The sequence below is a fragment of the Phocoena phocoena genome, chromosome 1 (assembly GCF_963924675.1).
Source record: "Phocoena phocoena chromosome 1, mPhoPho1.1, whole genome shotgun sequence".
Lineage (NCBI taxonomy): Eukaryota > Metazoa > Chordata > Mammalia > Artiodactyla > Phocoenidae > Phocoena > Phocoena phocoena.
This window is the reverse complement of record NC_089219.1, coordinates 11,778,343-11,800,486: the sequence shown is the minus strand read 5'-3', so window position 1 is coordinate 11,800,486 and position 22,144 is coordinate 11,778,343. Positions and strand designations below refer to the sequence as shown.

The following is a 22,144-nucleotide window of genomic DNA, read 5'->3' as shown; positions in this document are numbered from 1 at the left end:
AGGGGCCTGGGTCCCTTCGCCAAGATAGAAGCCCCCCCTTGATTCCAGCAGAGAGAGGAGGCAGGGCCAGAGGAACAGGTGCTGGTGATGGGGAGCCCGGGTGCCACCAATCAGCTCTATGGGGTCGGCCATGATTCTTGCCACCTGTCGCTCCCCCAGTCAAGGCGGGGGGCGCTCGAGGGCCCCAGAGGCAGTGCAGCCTGTGGGTTAAGGGCAGGTGGTCTCTGCGGGGGTAGAGGAGGAGGTGGAAAGGGAGAGGCACAGGGAGGAGTGTGTGTGCAGGCAGCCCATCGGCAGGGAGCGCCCTAGAGCCAGAAGCAGGAGCGGCTGCAGCAGGCAGTGGGCGGCCAGGAGGCGAGAGGTGCAGGACTGGCCAGGGAGGGCTGGGCCAGGCCGGGAGGTGGCTGGTGTCAGGGCCTCAGGGACAGCGGAAGGGAGCGGGGAGGGGCCGGGCCGCTCTGGGAGAGCCCTCAGCCGGCTTGTTCACAGACACGTGTAGCTTTTTAGCATGGTCCCCTCAGACAGAGCCGAGGATCAGGCTTGGCCTGCGGTCTGCCGGCCCTCGCCACCCTCGCCCGCGGGACTGGGCGCCGGGGCCGGGGCCAGGCGGTGGGGCGCAGCCTCGCTACTTGAAGGTGGACTGCAGCTCCTTGAAGGCGGCCTTCCGCTGCTTCATCTCCTCCGCCTGCTTCTTCCTCTCCTCCTGCTCTGCCTTGATCTCCTCCTCGAAGCGGCTGGACACGTTCATGGCCTGGACCTGGGGTGGGGTCGGGGGGGAAGTGGCTCAGGGCCGGAGGGGGCTCTCTCCGGGGTCTCTTCTGGTTCCGCTGCCCCCCTGCGCTATGCACACACAGCTCTGCCTCCCACCAGCCTGGCCCTGGGCCAGGCACTTCAGTCACCTCTCTGAGCCTCACTGCTTCCACTTAGAGCCTGGCGCTCAGTAACTCCGACCTCAGGGATACGTTGGGAGGATTGAAAGAGAAAAGACATATTCAGTAGCTGCTGCAGAGCACGGGTCCTGGAAATGCGAGCTCCTGAAGCTGCTATTCTTACCCTGTCCCCTGTCCTGGGAAGCCCAGAGGCACACCTGGTCTCACTGATGAACCCGGAAACATCCCATCAACCCTAGAAGCCCAGAGGGAGGTGGGAGGAGGCCTTCAGAAGGAATGTTCTTAGCTAACATGGGGAGGGGGAGAAGCAAGAACAGGCAGGGGCCCCGGGGCCCGGGGAGGGCAGGATCCAGGAACCATACTTGTCCCCTGCATCTGAGCGTGTGCTGAAAGGGGAGGGTACTGTGCACGGCGGTGGCCTCTGGGGCCCATCATACTCCCTCCCGGCTGGGGCTGGCGGGGCTAGTGTCTCCCAGAGGCCCCGGGAGCCAGTGCTGTGTTTCTGGGCCTGCTTCCTGTCTCCTGGGCCCACTCTTTAAGGCCCAGTCCTTTGCGGGTAGTGGCTCCGGGTACAGGGCTGGGGCGGCTCAAAGGGGTCCCTGTCACCTCTTCAAGAGTACACACCCCTCCCTCACCCACCTCTGGGGCAGGGAGAGAAAGAGAAGCTGGAAAGGATCACAGGCTGGACGGGAGAGGACAGAAGCCAGGAGCGCCGTGGGCCCTGACCGACCCAGGAGGGGCGTCAGCTCCCCACCTCCTGTCTGAGGTCTCAGCAGGGACAGGAAGGGGACGTGCTGACCCTTGAGCTAACTCAGGGCCCCGGAGTACCCCGGCCACACCTGTCCTCACGCGGGGGTCAGGGCAACCCCAGCCTGGGTTCCACACCTCCTCCCATATTCCTTACCTTAGCCTCAAAGAAGCTCTTGGCCCCCTTGACGCCCTCGGTGGACACATCGATCTCGGAGAGGCGGGCCAGCACGTGCAGCCCGCTGTCCTCCTGCAGCTCCCCAGCCGCTGCCTTGCGGAAAATCAGGAGGAACTGCAGCAGGGAGAACAGAACACTGATGCTGTCAGGGAGAGAGGGAAAGGGGCCAGAGCCTGCCCACACCTGGGGCCAGCTGCGGGCCTCCCCGGAAAGGAGGTACTCACAGGCCTGGGAGCTGGAGGTCCGGGCTCTCCGTCCTCCATGCTCTGTGCCCTGCACAGGCTGTCGCGTCCCTCCCTCTCTGGGCCTCGGTTTGCCCATCTGTACGATGGGAGGCTGCCTGTCTCCTGCCCCACCCCCCCAGGACTGGGGCTGCTGCAGGCTGCTCTGCCCATGCTCAGCTCCCGTTAAGAGCCTCAACCTACCTCTTACCTTCGTTTCCCCTGTTCCCCAAACCAATCCGCTCTAACTTCCATTTACTGAGTCCTAAAGGTACATGGCTCTGCCCATTTTACAGAGCGAGGAAGGCTCAGGGGCAAGAAAAAACCTGCCCCAATCTCAGCACCAGAAAGCGAGGGAGGAAGGATTTGAACCCAGGTCCGGACTCCAAACCATCATCGTGTGCTGCTCGCACCTTCCTCCCTGGACTTGGCTCCCCCAGGCGCCCCCCTCCCCCTTCTCTCGCCCTGCCTCTTCTGTGCTTCCTGCCAGTTCTCCGAGGCCCAGCCTGAGCCTTGACTCTCCAGAGGCCACCTCTGGCCTTTAACCCTATGCTGGCCGGGGACCAGTGCCCTTGCTCCTCTGGCCTTGAGCCTCTGCTTCCTCCTCCAGCAAACAGGCTCGTTCGTGGCTCCTGTCTCAGAGTGAGGCCTGAGTGAGATTCGGAGTGTGAGGTCACCCAGCTCAGCGCCCGGCTCCTCTCGGACCCGCAGTGCATGTCCCTCCTCCATCTGTCCCCTCTTCTGAAGCACAGCATCCTGTTATTTCACTCTCTGAGCATCTCCCCCTCTACACGCCAGGACCCCCGGAGCACAGGGCCTTTCTCTGTACTGCCACAGCCCACACAGGGTCAGGTATACAGAAGTCACTCCATCAGTGCTCACTGCATGAAGGAACGCATGTACCTCCATCTCACTTAGGCATCTCAGAATCTCCCCAGGTACCTGCTCTAGGATCCGCTGACACCTCACTCAACCGCTCGACAGTGGCTGTTCACGGACAAAGTTGCTCAATGACAAAGAGGGGTTAGTTTCTCCCCACCCCCCGGTGTTGCCCCCCACGGGGAGTGGGGCTCACCTCTCGGAAGCTGAGCTTGCTGTCAAAGTCCTCATCCACCTCCTTGATCATGTTTTTCAGGCCCAGGTGGGTCTGGGGGGCTCCAAGTTTCTCCATCATGAGCTTTAGCTCCATCAGGTCGATGAAGCCATCCCGGCCGGCATCGTACCTGTGAGTGCAAAGAGAGAGGCCTAAGGACATCCTGCCACCTCATACCTGACCAGAGTGGTCATAAGCCAGAGTACAAGGAGCCTGGGGGCTCAAAAGGTGCCTCCCACCAACGCGTCATCTTATCACAGCTGGAGAGGACCTCGGCCCAGGTGGACTCCCGATTCGAGGCCCAGCTACTGCTTGGTTGCCTGACGATGGGGAACTCACCACGTGACCTGGCAGCCTCCTACATGTTGAACCGTGCTAACTTTTGGCCAAATTTACCTGCTACACAAGGCAGCGGAAACCACAGCCCCTCTCTACTGAATGAGACGTGAACAAGCAGGGAGGGAGAATTTACAATACCGTGGGGGTAAGGATTGTGACGGTAGGCCCTGAAGTTAGAACTCACTGAGCATCTCCAGGTACCTTCACAGGCACTCGAGGGACATCTTGGCTCCATCTCTCCCCCTCTCCCTGTTCCCACCCAGGAGGAAGCAGAAGGTACCACATGTCTCAGGGTAGGGCCAGAGGTCACAGGAGGGAGGGGCCACTTCTAGTTTTCTGGAAGGTGGCCTGGGGTGTGTTCTGGGAACAAGTTGTGCAGGGTGCCTGCAGTGAGCGGCAGGGATCCAGCTGGGTGGCTGGAAAGACCTGGAACAGTGATTACATGATGACCGTGCCTCTGCCCTGCATATTTCAGGTCTCTTTTTTTCTACCACCAACAGCCTGGCAGAGAGAGGGACAGGGTGAGTGAGGGGCAGAGTCTAAACGTCTCGCTCGACTGGCTTCCTTGTGGTAAGAGCTTGGGTCAGAGCTGGGCTCCAGGCCCGTCCCCTGGCTGGGGAGGTGCTGCTTGTGCTGGGAGCACACAGCATGGCAGATGTGGGTGCTGTTCCCACCGCCCAGCCAGGCCTCTTATCAGGCGAACCAAGCAACCGCCCTGACTGTCTCCTGGTGGGTTGGGGAGAGTCATCTCAGCGCTGGCCAAATGGGCCTTCTGAGCCTAAAGAAGCTTGTGCAGTCGCCGAGGCCTCAAGATGGCTGGGTGGCAGCGCTGGTGACAGCAATATGACATACAGGGGCTGAGTTCCAGAAACTTCCTGGAGACTTGGAGTTCCTACACAAACACACATCTCATTCCTGTGGCCTCTACAGGGCTTCCCAATTCCCTTCACCCATCTCTAATTACACATAAGCTTCACATGACTATGGACATCTGAGAGCAACCACTTTTTGAAATCTATCTTTGTGCTGGGAAATTTCCATACTTTATTTTACTTAATCTTCATAATAACCTTCTTTTACAATGGAAGCTCAGAGAGGTTAAGTGGCCTGCCCAAGGTCACACAGCAGTGAAGGAAGGGGCTGGGCTTCTACCCCACGTCAGTAGGGCTCATAAACCTGCACATTTGCTGCCCCCCCCCCCTCATGTCCTGGGGTTGCCAGCAGGACGGAGACGTCTGCCTGGAGTGCTGAGCAGAGCATTTGTGCAAGGGGTAAAAATAGTTCACGAGCAAGTGAGTCAGTGGTTGGAAGTGATGCAGCACAGGAAGACAGGTCTCTGGGAACCCTGCAGGGAACACAGGGTCCTGAGGCCTTTTCCCCCACCACAGGGTGAAAGGGTCCGGGGTGAGAGCAGTGGCCACAGCCGAGGCGGAAGCAGATGCGAGAGGATGTGGTGGAGGGTTGTGGGACTCGGGAGGGTCAGGGAGGCCAACGATCTCGTGGTCCAGGCTCCACTTAGAGCTGGAGGGGCCCTGTGGGGGACACGGTGGAGCCCCCCCCTTCCATCTTTGGAGCCTGTTTGCCAGTGGTAAGGGGCTGGGTGGCTGCTGCATGAGCCTTAGTGACCGGTACTGGAGCAGCCCTGGAGCGTGGCCAGGTGAGGGAGTCAGTCTTTCCCGGGGCAAGTCACATGGATGCCCCTCAGCGTCCCTGCGGAAGACAAAGCCCCCGCCTCTTTCTGAACTCGGGCTCCAATGATGACATGTCAGGGCTGGAGCAGACTGCTTGGGCTCCAGCAGACTGTGCCATCGAGCCTCCAGCCAAGGCAGAGAACCCCTGGTATGATGGTGACTCTTTCGTAAGGTCACTGCGAGGACTGGGTACGTTCACACGTGACAAGCACTTCGCACAGCGCTGGCTCCAGAAACTGCAGCTACCAGCACTATCACGAGACTTTGTTACTTTTATGAAGCTCCTACTATGTGCCAGGCATTTTTCTCTGGGCTCAGCAATCCTGGGGGGTCAGAGTTATGTCCCCATGTGACTGATTAGGGGACAGGGGCTGGAGAGGTTTGGGCACTGGCCAAGGGTTCAGACGCCCATCCCTGTGATTCCCACACTCTACTCTCTCTACCGCCCCACCTGCCTCTCTTGAGCCTCAGCTTTATTTACTGCTCAAGGGTTACTCCTGCAGCCAGGGGTGGCTCAGTTTCAGAGGAAGTGCAGATAAAGTGTCCAAACTTGGACAGAAACTTGGGCTCTGGATCTCGGTCTCTGGCAGCTCCCAGGCCTCCTGGCTGGGCTGCAGCTCAAACCGCGGCGTGAACCGCTGCCTGTGTCAATCAAACATCAATCAATTACTGGTTCCGGGCTCCTGCCCCCAGGGGGACAATGCAGGGGCTGGCCACACTGGAGGGGGTGGTTCCCACAAGGCCCCCGGGGGAGTGGACATCTACCATGTGCCCTGGGCTGTGACGTGGGTGGGCTCTGGGTCATTGGATCAGCCAGGTTCCTGGGTAAACCCTGGAGGTTTGTGCTCACAGCAGCTCTGCTGAGACTAACCTGAGTCCAAACCCCAGCTCTGCCACCTGCTGGCTAGGTGACTCTGCTCAAGTCACATGACCCTATGAACCATTTACATCATGGAGCTCAGACCCATCCCAGGCTTGCGGCAAGAGCTAAGAGATGATCCACGTGGATTCTTAGCACAGAGGCTGGCCCACAATAAGTACTCAATCATTACACGCTAACTACAGTACTACTACTACTAAATTATTATTATCGGTAACACCTACCTCTAGGATTTGAGATAAAGGAGATCGTGGGTGTAAAATGCCTAGTACATAGTACGTGCTTAAAACCTGCAATTTCTTTAGAATAGTGGCTATTGAGAACTTTTTATGTGCCAGGTACTAGTTAAGTACTTTGCACATATAATATAAAAATGGTGTTGATAGTGAGATTAATAATGGTAAAAAATACAATTTCTCCCTCAGGCACCAGTCCTGATGGTGCATGGTGGGTAGGAAATGCTTGTTGTAGACTGGCCTGGAGGCAGCGGGTGGACACGATGACCCAGAGGTCCCTCCAGCATCTTCTCTGAAGGTCCCACTACTTCCCTCCCCCACCCCCATTAGGCCTGATTCAAGGACCCCGCCACCTGGGGAGGTGAAGAGACAGCAGGACAGAATCTTTTGCTCTCTCGCTGGGCAGAGAGAGAGAGAGAAGCCTCGGTCCTGGATTACTCTCTTGTTCCTCCTCTGACAGGGAGGGAAGTGACAAAGGGGGAGACTGCCTCTGTGCCACCAGCAGGAGGACCACTGGCAACCCAGAAGAGAATGGTGTTCTAAGATGCTTGGAAACAGGCATCTATCCCTGACTGGGGAGAGCCTCTCTTCCCTCAGCCCCCTCTCTGAGCTGAGGTTGCAGGTAGCTCAGAGGATCCAGGAAAAGAGTCCGTATCCAAGATCCGCCTGGATGCCTGGTCTACCCCCTTCATGTCATGTAGGGAACTTGGGGCCCAGAGTGGGTAGCAAGCAGCCCAGGGTCACACAGCTGGAGAAAAGCAAGATTCCCAAAGTTGTAAGCTTTCCTCCCTGCCTGCCTGCTTTCTTCTTGGGAAGGCGGTCCCATGGAGGGCCCCAGATTCTCAAGCCTGCAGGGCTGGGGGAGACTGGGCTGAGAGGAGAGGCTTGGGCCCTGCCTGGGAGGGCCAGTTCCATCTGGCAGGACTGACAACAAAGCTCCTAGGCTGGGAGCTGAGCACTTTTCTCCAGCACCGGAGGGAGGCGGCTGCACCTGGTGCTGTGCCCACATTCCTAACCACCACCCCTCTGAGCCTCCCCCTGAATAGTTCTTGACGGGGAGGCTCAGCAGCTGCCGCCCCGGATGCTGGTGACGAAATCCCCTCCCATCTGCCCTTGCACGTGGAGCAGCGGCCACCACCCAGGCAGACTTTGCCCCTTTGGGCTGCAGGTCCCATCCGGCTGATGGCTCCTCCTCCCCCTGGTTCTGATAACCCGGAGATAACGGGGGTGAGAGCAGTGACCGGCTCCTACAGCGTGCAGGGCTTGCCCTCATTTCATAACAATATTTTCATTGGTGGCTGCTCTTGGCTGGGCACTTACTATGTGCCAGGCACTGTGCCAAGTGTTTTGTATCAGATCCTCACAGGAACTCCATGAAGCAGGCATAAATATCCCCATACTACAGACGAGGAGACTGAGGCTCAGGGAGAAAGTGACTTGGCCAAGACCAGAGCTGACGAGGGCACACCTGGGATCAGAACCCTGACCTGATGAAAAACATGTGCTTTTAACTACTGTGCTGCGTCTTGATGCCTACAGACCCTGCACCAAAGAAACTCAGGCTGGGAAGGATACTGGAGGCCACCTCATTTAGCCATTCATGAGGGTCAGATACACAGTGCAGTTTTCCTGCTTGGCATCTTGAATGCCTCTAAGGACGGGAAGCTCACTGCTTACCTAAAGCAGCACATTCTGGCTCTGGAACTATTAGAAAGTTTCTCCTCACGCACGACCTCCCCACCCACCAGCTGTGCTGTACAGTCTGAGAGCAGAGTGAGGAGTCATCACAGCTGCTGCACAAGGGGAGGGTGGGAACAGTTGCTCTGGGAGCACAGGGGACCCCAATTCTCTCCCTTCTAGTTCCCATCCCAGGCCTTTGCTCATGGCCCCTCTGCCCATGGGGGTCCCAAGGAGGACAGACAGCTGGAGAGAGTGGTGTTTATGGACCACTGAGCCCCCAGGCCCACCTGGCTTTGTTCTCAGCATTCACAGACCTGGTCTTCCTCCATCCTATCTCGGGAGGCCCCAGAGGCTCCTAGGCCTCTACTCTTTGACCTGCAAAATGGGAAGGCAGGTTGCTTGGGGCAGGAAAGTTCTGGACAACAGGGACATTTTGGCCTTGCTAGCTGTTACAGGCAGGTTGGCTTGGCCCGCCTCCCCGTGCAGGTGGACGCCCCCAGGCTCGGTGATGACGGCCGGCAGTGCCCATCCGTTCCTGCACTCTCCCACCCCCAGACTGCCTGACTCATGGGGGGAAAGCCCTCTCACCACTTCCTCCAGTCCTATCTGCGGAGTCTGACACTTGATCTGTTGCCCTGTGTCAGCCAAGGAGAGGGTGTGTGAGTGCATATGGGTGAGTGTGTGGCTGGCGGGTGCTCACGCCTCCTCCACGGCTTTCCGGTAAGTCCAAGGATCAAGGCTGATGGCAATTGCTGGGCGCTGTCAGGACTTGGGGGCGTCCTAACCTCAAGTTCGAGCACCTCATGCTGAGCCCACCCTGGGAGGGCAGCTCCCTCCACATGTAGTTTCAGCAGTGGGTCTCCCCCCCCGCTCTCCCCTGTGCCGCCTCCTTCCCTGCCTGCACCTAATAATAATAATTATTATAAAAGTGATTGCAAAGAACATTTACTGAATGTCTAATATAACCCAGTGTTTACTATTTAACTTAATCTTTCCTCTTGTTTTCCCCTCACTGCCCAGACTAAGTAACGTGGCAGGGAGACAGCTATGGTGGCCCAGTGCTTCTTAAACCTTAATGCGCACACCCGGTGAGCCTTGTTAAAATGCAGATTCTGGGCTTCCCTGGTGGCGCAGTGGTTGAGAGCCCACCTGCTGATGCAGGGGACACGGGTTCTTGCCCCGGTCCGGGAAGATCCCACATGCCGCGGAGAGGCTGGGCCCGTGAGCCATGGCCGCTGAGCCTGCGCGTCCGGAGCCTGTGCTCCGCAACGGGAGAGGCCACAACAGTGAGAGGCCCAAGTACCGGCGGGGGCGGGGGGGGGAAGCAGATTCTGACCCAGTAGGCCTGGGGTGGAGCCTGAGCCTCTGAGCTTTCTAACAAGCTCCCGGCGGACACTGACGCTGCTCTCTTCGGGTCCCATGGGAGCAAGGGACGTGGGAGTCAGAAGGACCCTCATTCAAAACCTGTCTCCACTCCTCAAGTCATGGAACCCTCTCTGAGACCCGGTCTTCTTATCTGTGAAAGGGGTGATGATCATCTTCCAGGATGCTGAGACAGGATTAAACAAGACGCAAAGTGCCTGCAATGGAGACGCCACAGCAGCCCTCTGTTTGCACACAGCTCAGGCGTCCCTGGGCCCGGCTCCGTCAGGCTGCACCTTTCTGGCCCGGAACCCTCGCTTCTCTAGAGACCTTGAAAAGCAGAAGTCTGCCGGGCAGTCAGAGGGAACTCAGCTGCTGGAGGGTGTGGGGACTGTCCCTGCGGAGGCCACAGGGCAACTCTGCTCCTGGCTGGGCTGGCCCTGCAGAAAGGGCCCCAGGCAGCAGGGCCTGAACCCAGAGGCACAGAGGAGAGAAGGCAGGAAGGTGCAAACCAAAAGGGAACCAAAAGTCCCTGGGGGGACGGAAAGGAGAGGTGACTCAGAATCAGAAGGGAAGTAGGAGAGCAGAGGACAGGCCTGAGGCCAGGAAATCCTCCCTCCCCAGGGGTGTGGGGCTTCTCCCCAGCAAGGCAGGCTCCTGGCTGCTACAGGGGGAAGGACCCAACCTCTGAACCCCCAGAGGACTCCCCCCCGTCACCCCCCACCCCCTGACTAGGCTCTGGGACTCCTCCTTTCCCATAAACGCAGCCCTCACTTGGCCTCGGGAACTCCCAGTAGGCAGACCTGGTTCTAATCCTGGCCCTGCCACTTATTATAACCTTGAGACTTGCTTTCCTCATCTGGCAAATGGGGATAATGACAGCACCCACCTCCCTGGGCTGGTGTGAGGATGAAGTTCAGTTCCTGAAATAACACACCAGGCTCAACTGGGCCTGGCGGTTCCATTTAACAAGGAGAGGGTGCGGCGGCAGGGGGCTGGCTGTGGAGGGCCGGCAGCACGGCATCCCTCAGGAGAACTTCAGTCCTCGTCATAGAAATAAAGAAATGGAACCTGCCGTTTCCAGCCCGGTGGGCCCATCTTCTCTATCCCCCCAAAGACCCACCCCTCTATGCCACTGCTCTCCGTGAGACTTTAAGCTTCTTGAGGGCAGGAACTCTATTTTTCCCTTAATTCTCTGGACCTTGCACACAGAAACTTAATAAAATATGATCAAAAGAATGGACTTTAAGCTTTTCAAAATCACCGTCTATGTTTTTAATAGCCCACAGACCAGACACAATGGTGGGCTCTTTACAAAGGCTCAGGACTTTTTTTTTTTTTTTGGCCGCACGGTCAGGCTTGTTGGTTCCCCGACCGGGGATTGAACATGGGCCCTCAGCAGTGAAAGGGCGGTGTCCTAACCACTGGACCTCCAGGGAATTCCCCAGGACTTTTAAAAACTTAATCCTCAGGACTTTACCAGGCAGGTTCTTTAGCCCCAGGGGAAACAGGCTCTGAGAAGCAGAGCACCCCGTCCGGGCGGTGGCAGACGGGCGCTGGAGTCCTAGTTTTGTGTCATCCCAGGGCTGCTGTCTGCACTGCCCTTTTTTCTGCCACCTGCCTTCCACGTAATTAAGTGATAATGAATTCGGTTTCCCATTTTTGTTATTTATCAAAGCCAGATGTAGCCGTCAATGAAAGTGTCGGTTCAGCAGGAGGGAAAGAAGGTTCTCATGCTGGGTCCCCATCACTCCGGCCCAAAGCAAGAGGGTTCTTGCCAGTCTGGCAGGCCGGGCAGCTCCATGGGGGGTAAGTGGAGTCAGCCAGTGGCTTCTGTGGAGCAATCTCCGTGCTAGGCACCACCACCGGGGCTGGGGATGGTGGTGACAGGAACTTGGAAAGTACTTATTTTGTGCCAGGCACTTCATAACAACCTTGTGAGGTGGGTTCTATTATTCTCCCTGTTGCAGGGTGAGGAACCGGGGCTCAGAAGGGTTTACGTGCCTTGCCCCAGGGCCCAAGGCTGGGATTCCAACCCAGGGCGGCTGACTCCAAAGGCCCTGACCTTAACCACTGCACCAGACAGCCCTCCAGGAAGGACGGGGGTGGGGGGGCGTGCTGCTGTGAGCTGCAAGAGCCTAGGGCGACACCAGGGAGGCATAGCAGGTGGAGAGGAGGGGAGGGCAAGGTGGGAAGGAGAGAGGGAAGCCCCCCTCTTCTCTGACGCAAGGGGTCATGAGATGAAGTGGCTGGGGACGAGGCTGGGCAGGGCAGGGAACTAGGACATCTTCCTCGGATTCCACGGCAGGTTCAGAATTACATGGCTGCCTTCCTCTCTGGCAGGTCTCGGCTTACACCGCCCCGCAGAGCCCCACGCAGGCTGTTGCCAGGCCAGAGGTGGCTGCCCTGAGGCCCTCCGGGTCCACACCACTGCCCCTTGCCTGGAGGGTTCCAGAGCAGCCCTGGATGGATGGGCAGACAGAGGAGGGCAGAGGGTCGGATTAGAGGTGATGGGTGCAGCCTGAGGCTGCAGGAGGGGGAAGGACTGAGAGTCCAGGTGCTTCCAGGTGCCTGGCACCTTGCCAGAGCTCTGTGTGCATCACCTCCCCCCGCCCCACCTCGAGATGCAGGGACCACTTTTCCCATTGTACAGATAAGGATGCTTTGGTTCAGCCACTGAAAACCTCCCCATGGATGTCACTACACCTTCCTGGGCCTCGGTTTCCTCTTCTGTAAAATGGGGGAGAAGCGTTGGTGACAACCCCGGAGGTCTCTCCCAGATGGAAACTACCAGCAGCGTGAGGTCAGCGATGACGGAGAGCCCGTCTATCTTCCCTCTGCCCCCTCTCTTCTCCCTCCATCTCCATCCTTAGGAAGTATTTGCTGATGATCGCTGAATGGATGAACTGGAAGACCCTGGAAGGCAGTTCTGCCATCCGGGAGGGCTCCGGACGACTCAGAAATAAGGAAGTCATTGGTGAATCACCTTTGGGAATCATCAGATACATCAGGCTCCTTTTACAGGTGGGGAGACTGAGGCCCAGAGGGGGCAGGCCGACTAGGTAATTGAGTGGCAGAGCCAGGACAAAGCCCCACTTCCTAGCTCCTGGCCTCCAAGACAAGTCCAGCTCCCAGCTCCCTCTGCCCTCTCCCATCTCCTGCACTCTGCTCTGGGGGATGGCTTCCCAGGGGGGCCAGGCTCCCCTCCCCTCTGCCATGGGAGCTGCAGATCGGGGTGGAAGTGTCCCAGCAGAGCCCTGGCTGTGATCCTTGGGCCCTGCTTGGACCCAGGAGGCTGCAGCACCTCTTGGACAGCAGAAGCAGAACGCGAGTTTTGTCTTCCATGAGAGCCTGTCTGTTGGCTGTTCACAGCCGGGACTCGGCTGGGCTGGGCTCGGCTGGCACAGTGAAGCCTTGTTTCCTTGAATACAAAATCTGCAGCCTTCCATCCACGCCAGGGCCCCCGGCGGGTGGCACTTCCTTCCCTAGAATCTCCCTGACCCCTTCCTGCCCCCCTCACCCCTGCCAATACCTCATCAGGCAGTAGTGGTGCCAAGAGGGGGCTTCCAGGGGTTCAGCTCCCCTCAATTTTCAACAAAGTTACCCCTCGTCAAACTAACAGCCAAACAGCCTCTGTAAAAAGTGAGCTCGCTCTGCAAATGCAGCTCCACGACCATTCCCCTAGTCACGCGCCCCTTCCAACCAAGCTGCAGTCTCCCAGGTCCCTGCTCATACAGCGTGTCTGGGTGCTCCAAACAGCTCCTTCTTGTTTTTGGCGGGCGTAGAGGGGGTGAAGCCTAAGAGAAGGACTCTGGTGGTGGGTCCACGTGGGAGAAAATCAGCCATGCACACGGAAGCGGGTGTTGGCGGGGTGTGTTTCCCCGCGTGGAGGCAGACGTCTGTGACGGGAAACCCAGGAGGGAAGAACATGGGTTTTGGAGTCACAGACCTGGGTTTAGATTATGACTCCATCATTTTTTGAGCTGTGTATTCTTGGCAAGTTACCAAACTGCTCTGTGCCCAGACTGTCCAACTGCGCCATGGTGGTGACGACAGTTCTATGTCATGGGGCTGCTGGGAGGAACGGAGACGCTCCTTAGTCCTGCGGCACGTGGCCGCATTTGAATAACCTCCCTCGTACTTCCCTGTGGGGGGGGCGGGGGTGGTGGTGGCGGCGGGCAGCGGGCGGGGTGGGGGGGGTGGGGGGCGGGGGTGGTGGTGGCGGCGGGCAGCGGGCGGGGTGGGGGGGGTGGGGGGCGGGGGTGGTGGTGGCGGCGGGCAGCTGAGGTGGGGCGCGAGGGGCCGGGGCAGAGTCTATAAGGAAGTTCTGACTGCCTTCTATTGAGGCGGCGATCCTGGAACTCCTGCTCTCCTGATAGGGCCAGTCTTTTATCAGGAAGAAACTTGAGAAGAACTCCCAGACAAGACCCTGGAGCCAAAGAAGCAGGCTCCTCAAGGCCCAGGGGTCTCCATGCAGAGGTCTGGAGTGGGGTTAAGGACTCAGTTCCACCCCAGGCTGACCCTCGGAAAAACATGGGGCTCCCAGCCATCCAGGTCTGAGAACCAAAAACCTCTTCTGCATTGGGGCCAAATGCAAAAGCAGGGCCACAGCAAGCAGTGAGGAGTGGGAAAGAGTCTTTCTCAAGCTGTGGGGTTGCAAAACCCTCCCCCCGCCGCCCCGGGCTTCCTGCTTGCGGTCCGAGCACACTGCCCCAGCCAAGGTGGGGTCAGCGCCCCTTCCTCTCGACCTTGGGCTGCCAGACCTCCTGACTCCCTCACCTGAGACTTGGCCTCAGGACAGTTCTACCTTTTGGATCCACTTCCAGATCTACTCCAGATCACACCCCTGGGCTGTTTTCCCCTCCAGCGGCCAGGGGCAGGGGGGATGGGCAACAGGAGGTGGGCAGGGAAGAATACCAAAGGGAGGGGGGCTGAGTACCTTCACCCCCGCCCCAGGCCCCCCTCACTGCTCGGGGTGGGCAGCGTGGCTGACCATCTCAATCCCAACTGGGTGAACGCAGTGATGGACCAGAAGGGGACCTGGAAGCCTTTCTCTCTAGTCATTTCACAGAGATTTAAAGTTTTTTTTGTTGGGGGAGGGGGAAGCCCAGAGGCCTGGAAGGACCTGTCCAACCTGCTGAGGGCATGGGGTATGGAATTTAAGGATGGAGTAAAGGTAGAGGTGAGAGCTACCAGCCAAGTCAGATAGCTTCGTGTGGGGTGTCAGGGACCCTGTGTGGGGAGGGAAGGGGGCACGCGGTGGAGGAAGGGAGGCAAGGAGAGATGGGGCCTTTCTGACAGAAAACAGGGGGCAGTGACTGCAAAGCTGCTGGGTGTACCGGGGTGACGAGGGCAAGAGGAGGGAGGGATGGTCTGCGGAGGGAGGCGGGGACTCGGCCCTGCAGGGACGTGGCTGCGGCTGTGTGTGTGTGTGTGTGTGTACATACCTGCCAAGTCGGGGGCAGGGAGGAAGGGGTCCCTCCCTGGGGAGATCACCTGAGGGTCAAGGGCTGGGGTCCTGGCTAACGGAGTGGATGAGGGCAGAGGTGGGAGGGGCCGAAGGGTCTTTGACACAGTTTGCTGGCAGATGCTGAATAAGTGGAGGGGAGGCGGGGGAGGGGTCTCGGCCCAGAACCCACGTTGAGAGGGATCTGAGATAAGCAGAGTAAATGAAAGGACCCCAGTAAAAGGAATGGTCACCTTTGTTGAGGCGCTGGAGGGTGGGGTGTGTGTTTTAGACCCGCGTTTGGTGTGTGGGGGGGCGGTTGGGAATTCAAGTAGCTGAGGAGGGGGAAAGGGGGCCACGGGGTCCTCAATCTCGGTGTGCGCGCGTGTGGAGAAGCATCACTAACAAGGCCAGAGAACCGGACCCTCCAGACCCCTGTGCTTATCTAGAAGGAGCCGCGGGGTCCCCCACTCCGCGTGCGCGCGTGCAGTGTATCGGGGGCAGCGTCACGGTGAGGAGAGGTCGCGTGCCAGGGGCCGCGGGTCCCCAGACCCATATGCGTGGTAGGGAGGAGGTCCCGAAGCCTCGTGATTATCTGGAAGGGGCCAGGGGTCCCCGCCCCTGGTGTGTCAGGGATCGGGGAGCCCGGCTGGCCGCATGGGTCCCGGGACGGCGCGGGGTCCAGGGTTCGGGGGCTCGGGAGCCGAGGCCGGCTCTCGGGGTGGGTGGGGAACCGTGTCGAGCGGGCACTCACTGCTTGAACATCTTCTCCATGTCCTTGATCTGCTTCCTGGAGAACTCCTTGAACTCGGTGTAGGGGTTGAAGATGCGGCGGCTGGGCGACTGGGGCTCGCCGATGCCCTGGTTGAGGTCGGCGCGCCGCAGCAGCTTGGCGCTCAGCTCTTCGTCCGCGCTGCCCAGCGCCTCGGCCGTCTCGTCGGGTGCCCCCGCCGCCGCCGCCGCCCCGTTCAGCCCGGGCTGCTCCGGGGCCTCGACGCCGCCCTCGTCCTCCATCTGCAGCCGCCGGCTCAGCTTGCTGGCCAGCTCGTCCGTGGCCATGGTGGCCCGCGCGGCGCTCGCCCCCGGACCCTGCTAGTCGCGCGCCCGCGCCGCCTCTGGCCGCGCTCTTCCTCTTCCTGACACTCCCCAGCGCCAGGCACCGCCCCCGAAGGTGGGACTTACGCCCCTCGCTGGGCCCGCCCGCTCCCGCCCCGGCTCCCGGCCTTGCGCAGCCCGCCCCGCGCGGGCTCGGGCTCCGGCTTGAGCTCCGCGTCTAGAGTGTACCGGGGGCGCCGGGCCCGCCACCATCCTCCCCCGTAAGGTTGGGGGGCCCCCGTAGAACCCATCCCCCCTCTCCTCCTCACTGTGCCGGCTGAACGGGAGAGGTCGGGCTGGGGGCCGGGGACCGAGGCGGGAAGGACGAGGGGGTCCTTCCCACCAGTTTGGGTGTGGGTCTGGGGCGCAGGGGGACGCCGCCCCCAACCCCTTCTCTGGAATCCCCACGCCGTGGAGTCGTAATCCCATGGCGGTGTGACACCCTGTCGGTTGCCATGGAGACGACTCAATGTTACACACTGTCGCTTTCGATGAGGGTTTCGATGAGGGTTGCAGAGGTAATGAAGAAGGTGTACCCGGTGAGCAGGAACCCCCGTTTAGACGTAACCGCAGGTGGAGCAGCTGCATCTTTTGGAGAGAGATGGATCAGCAGCTGCGAGGGATATGGCCCTGGGCCTCAGCCCTGAGAGGTCCTCGGAGATAGCGGGAGAGCGAGAGGGAGAAGAGCCTTGCCCTCTCCCTGTGGGCCAGCACATCACATGAATGACTTGGCAGAATAGCTGCTGGGCCACGCGGTCGTCTGAGACTTAATTTTAGGGGAACTGACAGGGAGATCTTGATATTGCCATTTCAGTGGGGACCCCAGAGAAGAGATGTCCTCTACAAAGGCTCAAGGGCTGGGGTGTCAGGAAGGGACCAGAGAGAATTTCTCTCTGTGGTCTGGTCTGTCACCTTAAAACTGCAAAGCTGTGGACCTCCAGCAGCGAAACCACTGCGGGGGAGGAGTGGGGCTGGTTAATAATTCAGGTTCCCAGGCTCCAATCCAGACCGACAAAACTGATCTCTGGAATGGGGCCCAGAAATCTGCATCCAGGGGAGTTTGAGAATCACTACTGTGCTTTGTGCTTATTCTCTAAAACAGGGGTCCCCAACCCCCGGGGATCTAATGCTTGATGATCTGAGGTGGAGCTGACGTAATAACGATAGAAATAAAGTGTACGATAAATGGAATGTGCTTGAATCATCCCGAAACCTTCCCCCCCACCCCGCCCCCCTCCTTGGAAAAATTGTCTTCCGTGAAAACGGACCCTGGTGCCAAAAAGGTTGGGGACCGCTGCTCTAGAATGTTAGGGTGATGCTCAAGACCCCTTTGCAGAAGCAGCTCCTACCCATCAATGTGCAGAGAAGAGATGGGCTTAGGGCTTAAAAAACCAGTGATCTGGAGGCAGAGAGCCCTTGAGAATGTAAAACCAGCAAGCTGTTACAGACTGATTTGCACAGAACAAACCCTCAACTGATATTTTTTGATTTTCCACGGTTTAAGAATATTGCTGAATTAATTTAAAAGGCATTTTAAAAATAATAAAATTGAGAAAGAAAACCTTCAGGGTTCAAGAAAATATGAAATTTACATTAACTTATTTTTGAGATTGTTTCTGAATCCAATAAAGATGTTCAGCTTAAATGACACGATTTTATTTTTTTAAAGCTTGGAATTGAGTTTCTGTTGGTCTTGGGCAACTTGGTACAGCTACTTGTAAAAGGTAAGTTTCTATATCTTCCATATGTGTCCTTCAAGGACCCAACAGAAGCAACATAGTTGTTTTTTTTATTGAATGCAAAAGACTAGGGACAGGGTATAGATCAAAATTTTAAAAATTATGCCTGCAAATGCTTGGGTTTGCAAATTCTGAGCTTTCTTTTTAAAGCAGCTAATTACTTAAAAAAATCTGATGAACCGCAACTCGCCCCAACCTATGGTTTATAGCGGGTCTGCATGAAATAGGGCTACCTTTTTTTTTTTCTTTTGGAAACGCCGTGAGGCATGCAGGATCTTAGTTCCTCCACCGGGGATTGAACCCGTGCCCCCTGCAGTGGAAGCACGGATCCCTAACACTGGACTGCCAGGGAATTCCCAGGGCTACCTTCATTATGAAATGTTTTGCATCTGGGAGCAAACTTTTTGACAGTGAAGAGATTAGGTGAGGGTTTGCCTTCTTGAAAAACAATTTACATGTATGTGAAAAACCTGGGGTTTTGGTTTGAATTAATCACACAGGCTGTATGTATTAAATGCTCTGGTTAATTACCCATTTGGCTCATGTGGACACAGCCCTCTGGAGGGAGGGCAGGCTCCGTGATGCACAGTTGGGGGAATTCCAGTTCATTACCTACTGCATCTTGTAAAAGGGGAGCAGAACGTCCAGACCTTGCTGCTGTTATGTTGAGGCCTAGCTCAGGAAATGCTGCCAGATGGATGAGCCCTTTTAACACCTCTTGGGCTGATTTTCTCACAGGTGCTCAGGGGTTGCGAGGTCTGAGACTCTGTGACCATAGAGTGGGAGCTCACGCTGCCCAGAGCTCTGCCTCATTTCAGAGGCCTTGTTGATCCGCTCCAAAGACAGAGATGCGTGCTAGGGGCTGCATTTTATTTGAACTCTTTCCTTCTAAGGTCATTGGACTTCAGGAAAAGCACTTATTCAGAAACCAGAGAAGTATTGGGGGAAGAACAGGCCGGGATAACTGACTATCCCTGATTTGCTGGTGAAACTTCCGGGAACCATCAGTTGCCTGTTCATTAGGGGAAATCACTTCTGAGTGACCCTGAGCGCTGTGTCCCAAGCATGGATTTAGGCAGAAAGAAACGATCTGGACTGGTTATGCATTACGGCATTTGGTCATGCGGAAAGAATGATCTTCAGGAAAAATCACACACTTGGCAAAGGATTTTTACAGAGGCAGGGGTGAGAGAGGGCCAATTCTGACGATACTCCAGCGACAAGGGAGCTAGGCAGACTTAGTCACCATTGACATATTTCTTTGCTTCCTCCCACATCTACTTGTGTAACTGTCTTTTGAGGAGGGGTAAGGTAATATTAAGAAAAACAACAGCACTTTGAAAAAGAGGGGGAGACACAGGAAGGGTTGGGAAGAGCTCTTGGGTGATGGGGGCAGATGGAGAGAACTCTGAGGGGCATTCCAGAGCCGGACGGAACTGGGTGGTCCCTCCAGCTTGAGATGCTGGGAAAACAAGAAGGGATTAGGGAGGCCAGCAGAGATAAAGTCAGCTCATAAACTACATCATTCACTTGGCACTTTATAAATACCAATTTACTAATTAATCATCACAAACCCTCTGTGTTCACCAGCAAACCTGTGATGGATAGAGAAAGGTGCACAGAGGTCAAAGTTCAGGGACAACCCAGATACTCATTTGGAGCAATCGGAGGAGTGAGAGCAGGGAATGGGGTCACAGCCTGGTTGATCTCAGAGGCTTTCTCACCTCCTGCAAAGTCTGGAAGCTGTGCATAGGGGATCGGCGTGGGGCGCTGTGTCAGGCAGGCACTCATGGGACTGTTGAGCAGGGCAGGCGCAGAAGGGCACGATGGGGCCAAGACCTGCAGGTGGTTGCCGGTCATTAGAAGCCAACCTATCTCTCTAGTGAGCTCTCTTTTGGGGGTTATCTTGGATGCGTTGAATCTGCTTGAAAACCAAAATTGTCTTTCAAATTATTTGCATATGCCTGGCTGGACAGGCTGGAGGAAAAAAATCTGAGCGTGATTTCTGCTTCTGTTAAACCCCAGGTGGTTCTGTGTCCAACGTTAACAACTGATCGGCCGGAGTCTTAGCCCTGTTTTAAACTCTCAAAGACTGTGTGTGTGTGTGTGTGTGTGTGTATACCATGTGGCTTAAAACTCAGCAATGTTGCACCTGCAGTGCCCTCCTGGACCCTTTCCAAAGCTGGCAATAATATGGGCAGCTGATTTCGATTTTTATACTCTTCTGTGAAAGCAGTGTGCGTCTATGTCCAGGCAATCAAGACCTATTTATTAAGTGTGTTTGGCACCAGGCTCTGGTCCTGGAATTCTTCTGGTCGTGGGCAAGAGTGGGGGTGGGGGCGGGGAGGGCAGGACTAGCCAGTTTGAAGAGTGAGATCTGTTGGACCCCGCGCTGGGGGACTGACAGAGGCCACGACTGTTCCAGCTAAGCCCGCCTCTGGCAGGGACTCAGCGCTTATTACAACCCACAATGAAGCTGTTAATAAAATACCTGACACCTCCTACCTCACCCCAGCCCAGCACAACTTCCTGGGGGAAGGGACCTGTCTGGCTGGCTCAGCTTTGTCTCCTCAGTGCCCTGCATGGAGCCTGGCCCAAGGTCCTTGTTGGAGAAATCGAGGTTGACTAGATGCATGATGGCCTGCTCTGCCTGAGGGCTCAGGATGGACTGCGTGTTTTCTCAGTGTCCCCTCCAGAGCATCTGGTGGCCCGATTTCAGGTCTCAAGGTCACTGCCAAGAAAGAGAAGCTGCTAAAGTGACACCTCTGTGCACCCACATGACTCAACACAAAAGTTAACAGGATCTCTTGAACAACAAGCCTCTCAAGTGTCTGTCCCCTGCTCCTCTGAGGACAGCGTCAGCCGCATCAGATAGGGATTGGGGCCGGGTGACCTGCTGGTCCTTGGGTATCGATGTGGCCCAGAGGTCATTTAGAGCTCTCTGCTCAGCAGACAGGGTGGAAGGAATAAAAGGAAGTTACGGGTAAACACTGCTTGTGGCCGCTGCAGGGGCACATGAAGATTTGGGAAACTGAAAGGAAGGTTGTAAAATTAACACAAGGCGGAGACAGGCAAAGTCGGTTGAAAGAGAGAACATGGTGCCTAGGCTGGGAACACCTGAACTTACGTAGTAACTAAAGAAAGCAGGGGACTCTAAGAAGGGCTAGTAAACCAGGATGCCAAGAGGAAGGGGTGTGTCGTGAAGTCTTGGTTCTTTCAGGCATGGTCCAGCGGAAGGCAGGTGTCCAGACTCACCAGCAAAGTTTCCTGTTGTCCAGATGCAACACTGTGATGGTGAAAGGCAGTGTGGTGTCATGCTTAGGAGTTGGGTTTGAAAATCCCTTTGGGGTGACCTTGGGCAGCCTGTTTCACCTTTCGAGAGGCCTTTCGAATGGCTCTCTCCTCCTGGAGTACTTGAGAGGATTAAATGAGAAAATTTATGTAAAGTGTTTCGTTTAGCGTGTGGCACATGGCACGTAGTAAACGCTCACAATGCTCTCAGTGATGGAGATGATGACCAGCTGGCTTCCCGGTAGTCATGCGGCAGACAGTAGCCATGCAGATATTAACAGTCTAGTCTGGGTGAGAGTTTAACACGGGTTGGCGTATCTGGCCCTCTGCCTATCTTTACAAATAAAGTTTTATTGGGACACAGCCAAGCTCATTTGTTTAGGCATAATGCTGCAATGGCAGAGTTGAGTAATGATGACAGTGACCCCATGGTTCACAAAGGGAAGTGGCCCTTTATAGGCAATGTTTGCTGACCTGATCCTCATCAACCAGTAGATAACAAGCTGGTTCCTGGACTTCACCGAGGAAAACGATGTATTGGAGCAGCTGAGTACGAAGTCTGGGCTCTGATGCTTCTGTTCTCAGGCAAGTAACTTATTTCTCATCATTTTCACACGTGAAACTGGAGTGATACAGACAGTGAGGACTGAGAGGGATAACGTCTGGACCGTGCTTAGTGCAGGGTCTGATGGCTGGCAAGGATGCTATAAAAAGTGGGCTATTATTAGCTATTAAACTTTAACTGTTGAAAGGCACAAAGAAACTCCCAGAAGAGGGTCACTGCTGCATGCAGCTTTCTCTAGAGAAGGCCCAGTAGTAATCTCATAGAAAGCCAAAAGAGGATGGGAATGTCACAGGTGAGCTCTCCCAGGCAACGCACCCGCTAAATTAACTATTCCAACTCCTTTGCAGGAGGGCAGCAGATTAGACCGTGAAAAGAAAGGGGAGCAAAGGTTAAGGCCCCAAGGTCTAGCACAGTATCATTAATACCTGGCGCATAGTAGGCACCTGGTGTTTGTTGGAATGAATGAAGGCTGGTTGTTTAACCATAAAAGAGGTTTCTCAGTCAAAGGGCACCTCTAATCTGTGACGATAAGACCACGTCGAGCCAGAGGTAAGATTTCTGCCTCCGATATCTTAGGGTCTTAGGAATGAAAGCAATATGATGAGAGGAAACTCAAAACAAGGAGCCTGCTAATGTTTCTCACTGCAGGACGGAGGCATTGCAATGGATTCCTGGGGAACAGATGGACAAA

General features: G+C 56.4%; 1 protein-coding gene across 1 annotated transcript; it reads right to left on the bottom strand.

The window, feature by feature from the left end:
* Positions 1–625: 625 nt before the first annotated feature.
* EFHD2 (EF-hand domain family member D2) lies at positions 626–15,822 on the bottom strand. Its single transcript, XM_065889682.1, has 4 exons — positions 15,518–15,822; positions 3,112–3,259; positions 1,795–1,929; positions 626–757 (listed from the first exon to the last, which is right to left on the bottom strand). The coding sequence occupies exons 1-4, from the start codon at positions 15,820–15,822 to the stop codon at positions 626–628; spliced, it is 720 nt and encodes a 239-aa protein (XP_065745754.1).
* Positions 15,823–22,144: the final 6,322 nt, after the last annotated feature.

Coding starts and splice junctions, on each gene's coding strand:
- EFHD2 (XM_065889682.1), bottom strand. CDS start 15,822: ATGGCCACGGACGAGCTGGCCAGCAAGCTGAGCCGGCGGCTGCAGATG. Junction 3,260..15,517: donor ATGGAGAAGATGTTCAAGCA/GTGAGTGCCCGC, acceptor TTGCACTCACAG/GTACGATGCCGGCCGGGATG. Junction 1,930..3,111: donor GCAAGCTCAGCTTCCGAGAG/GTGAGCCCCACT, acceptor TCCCTGCTGCAG/TTCCTCCTGATTTTCCGCAA.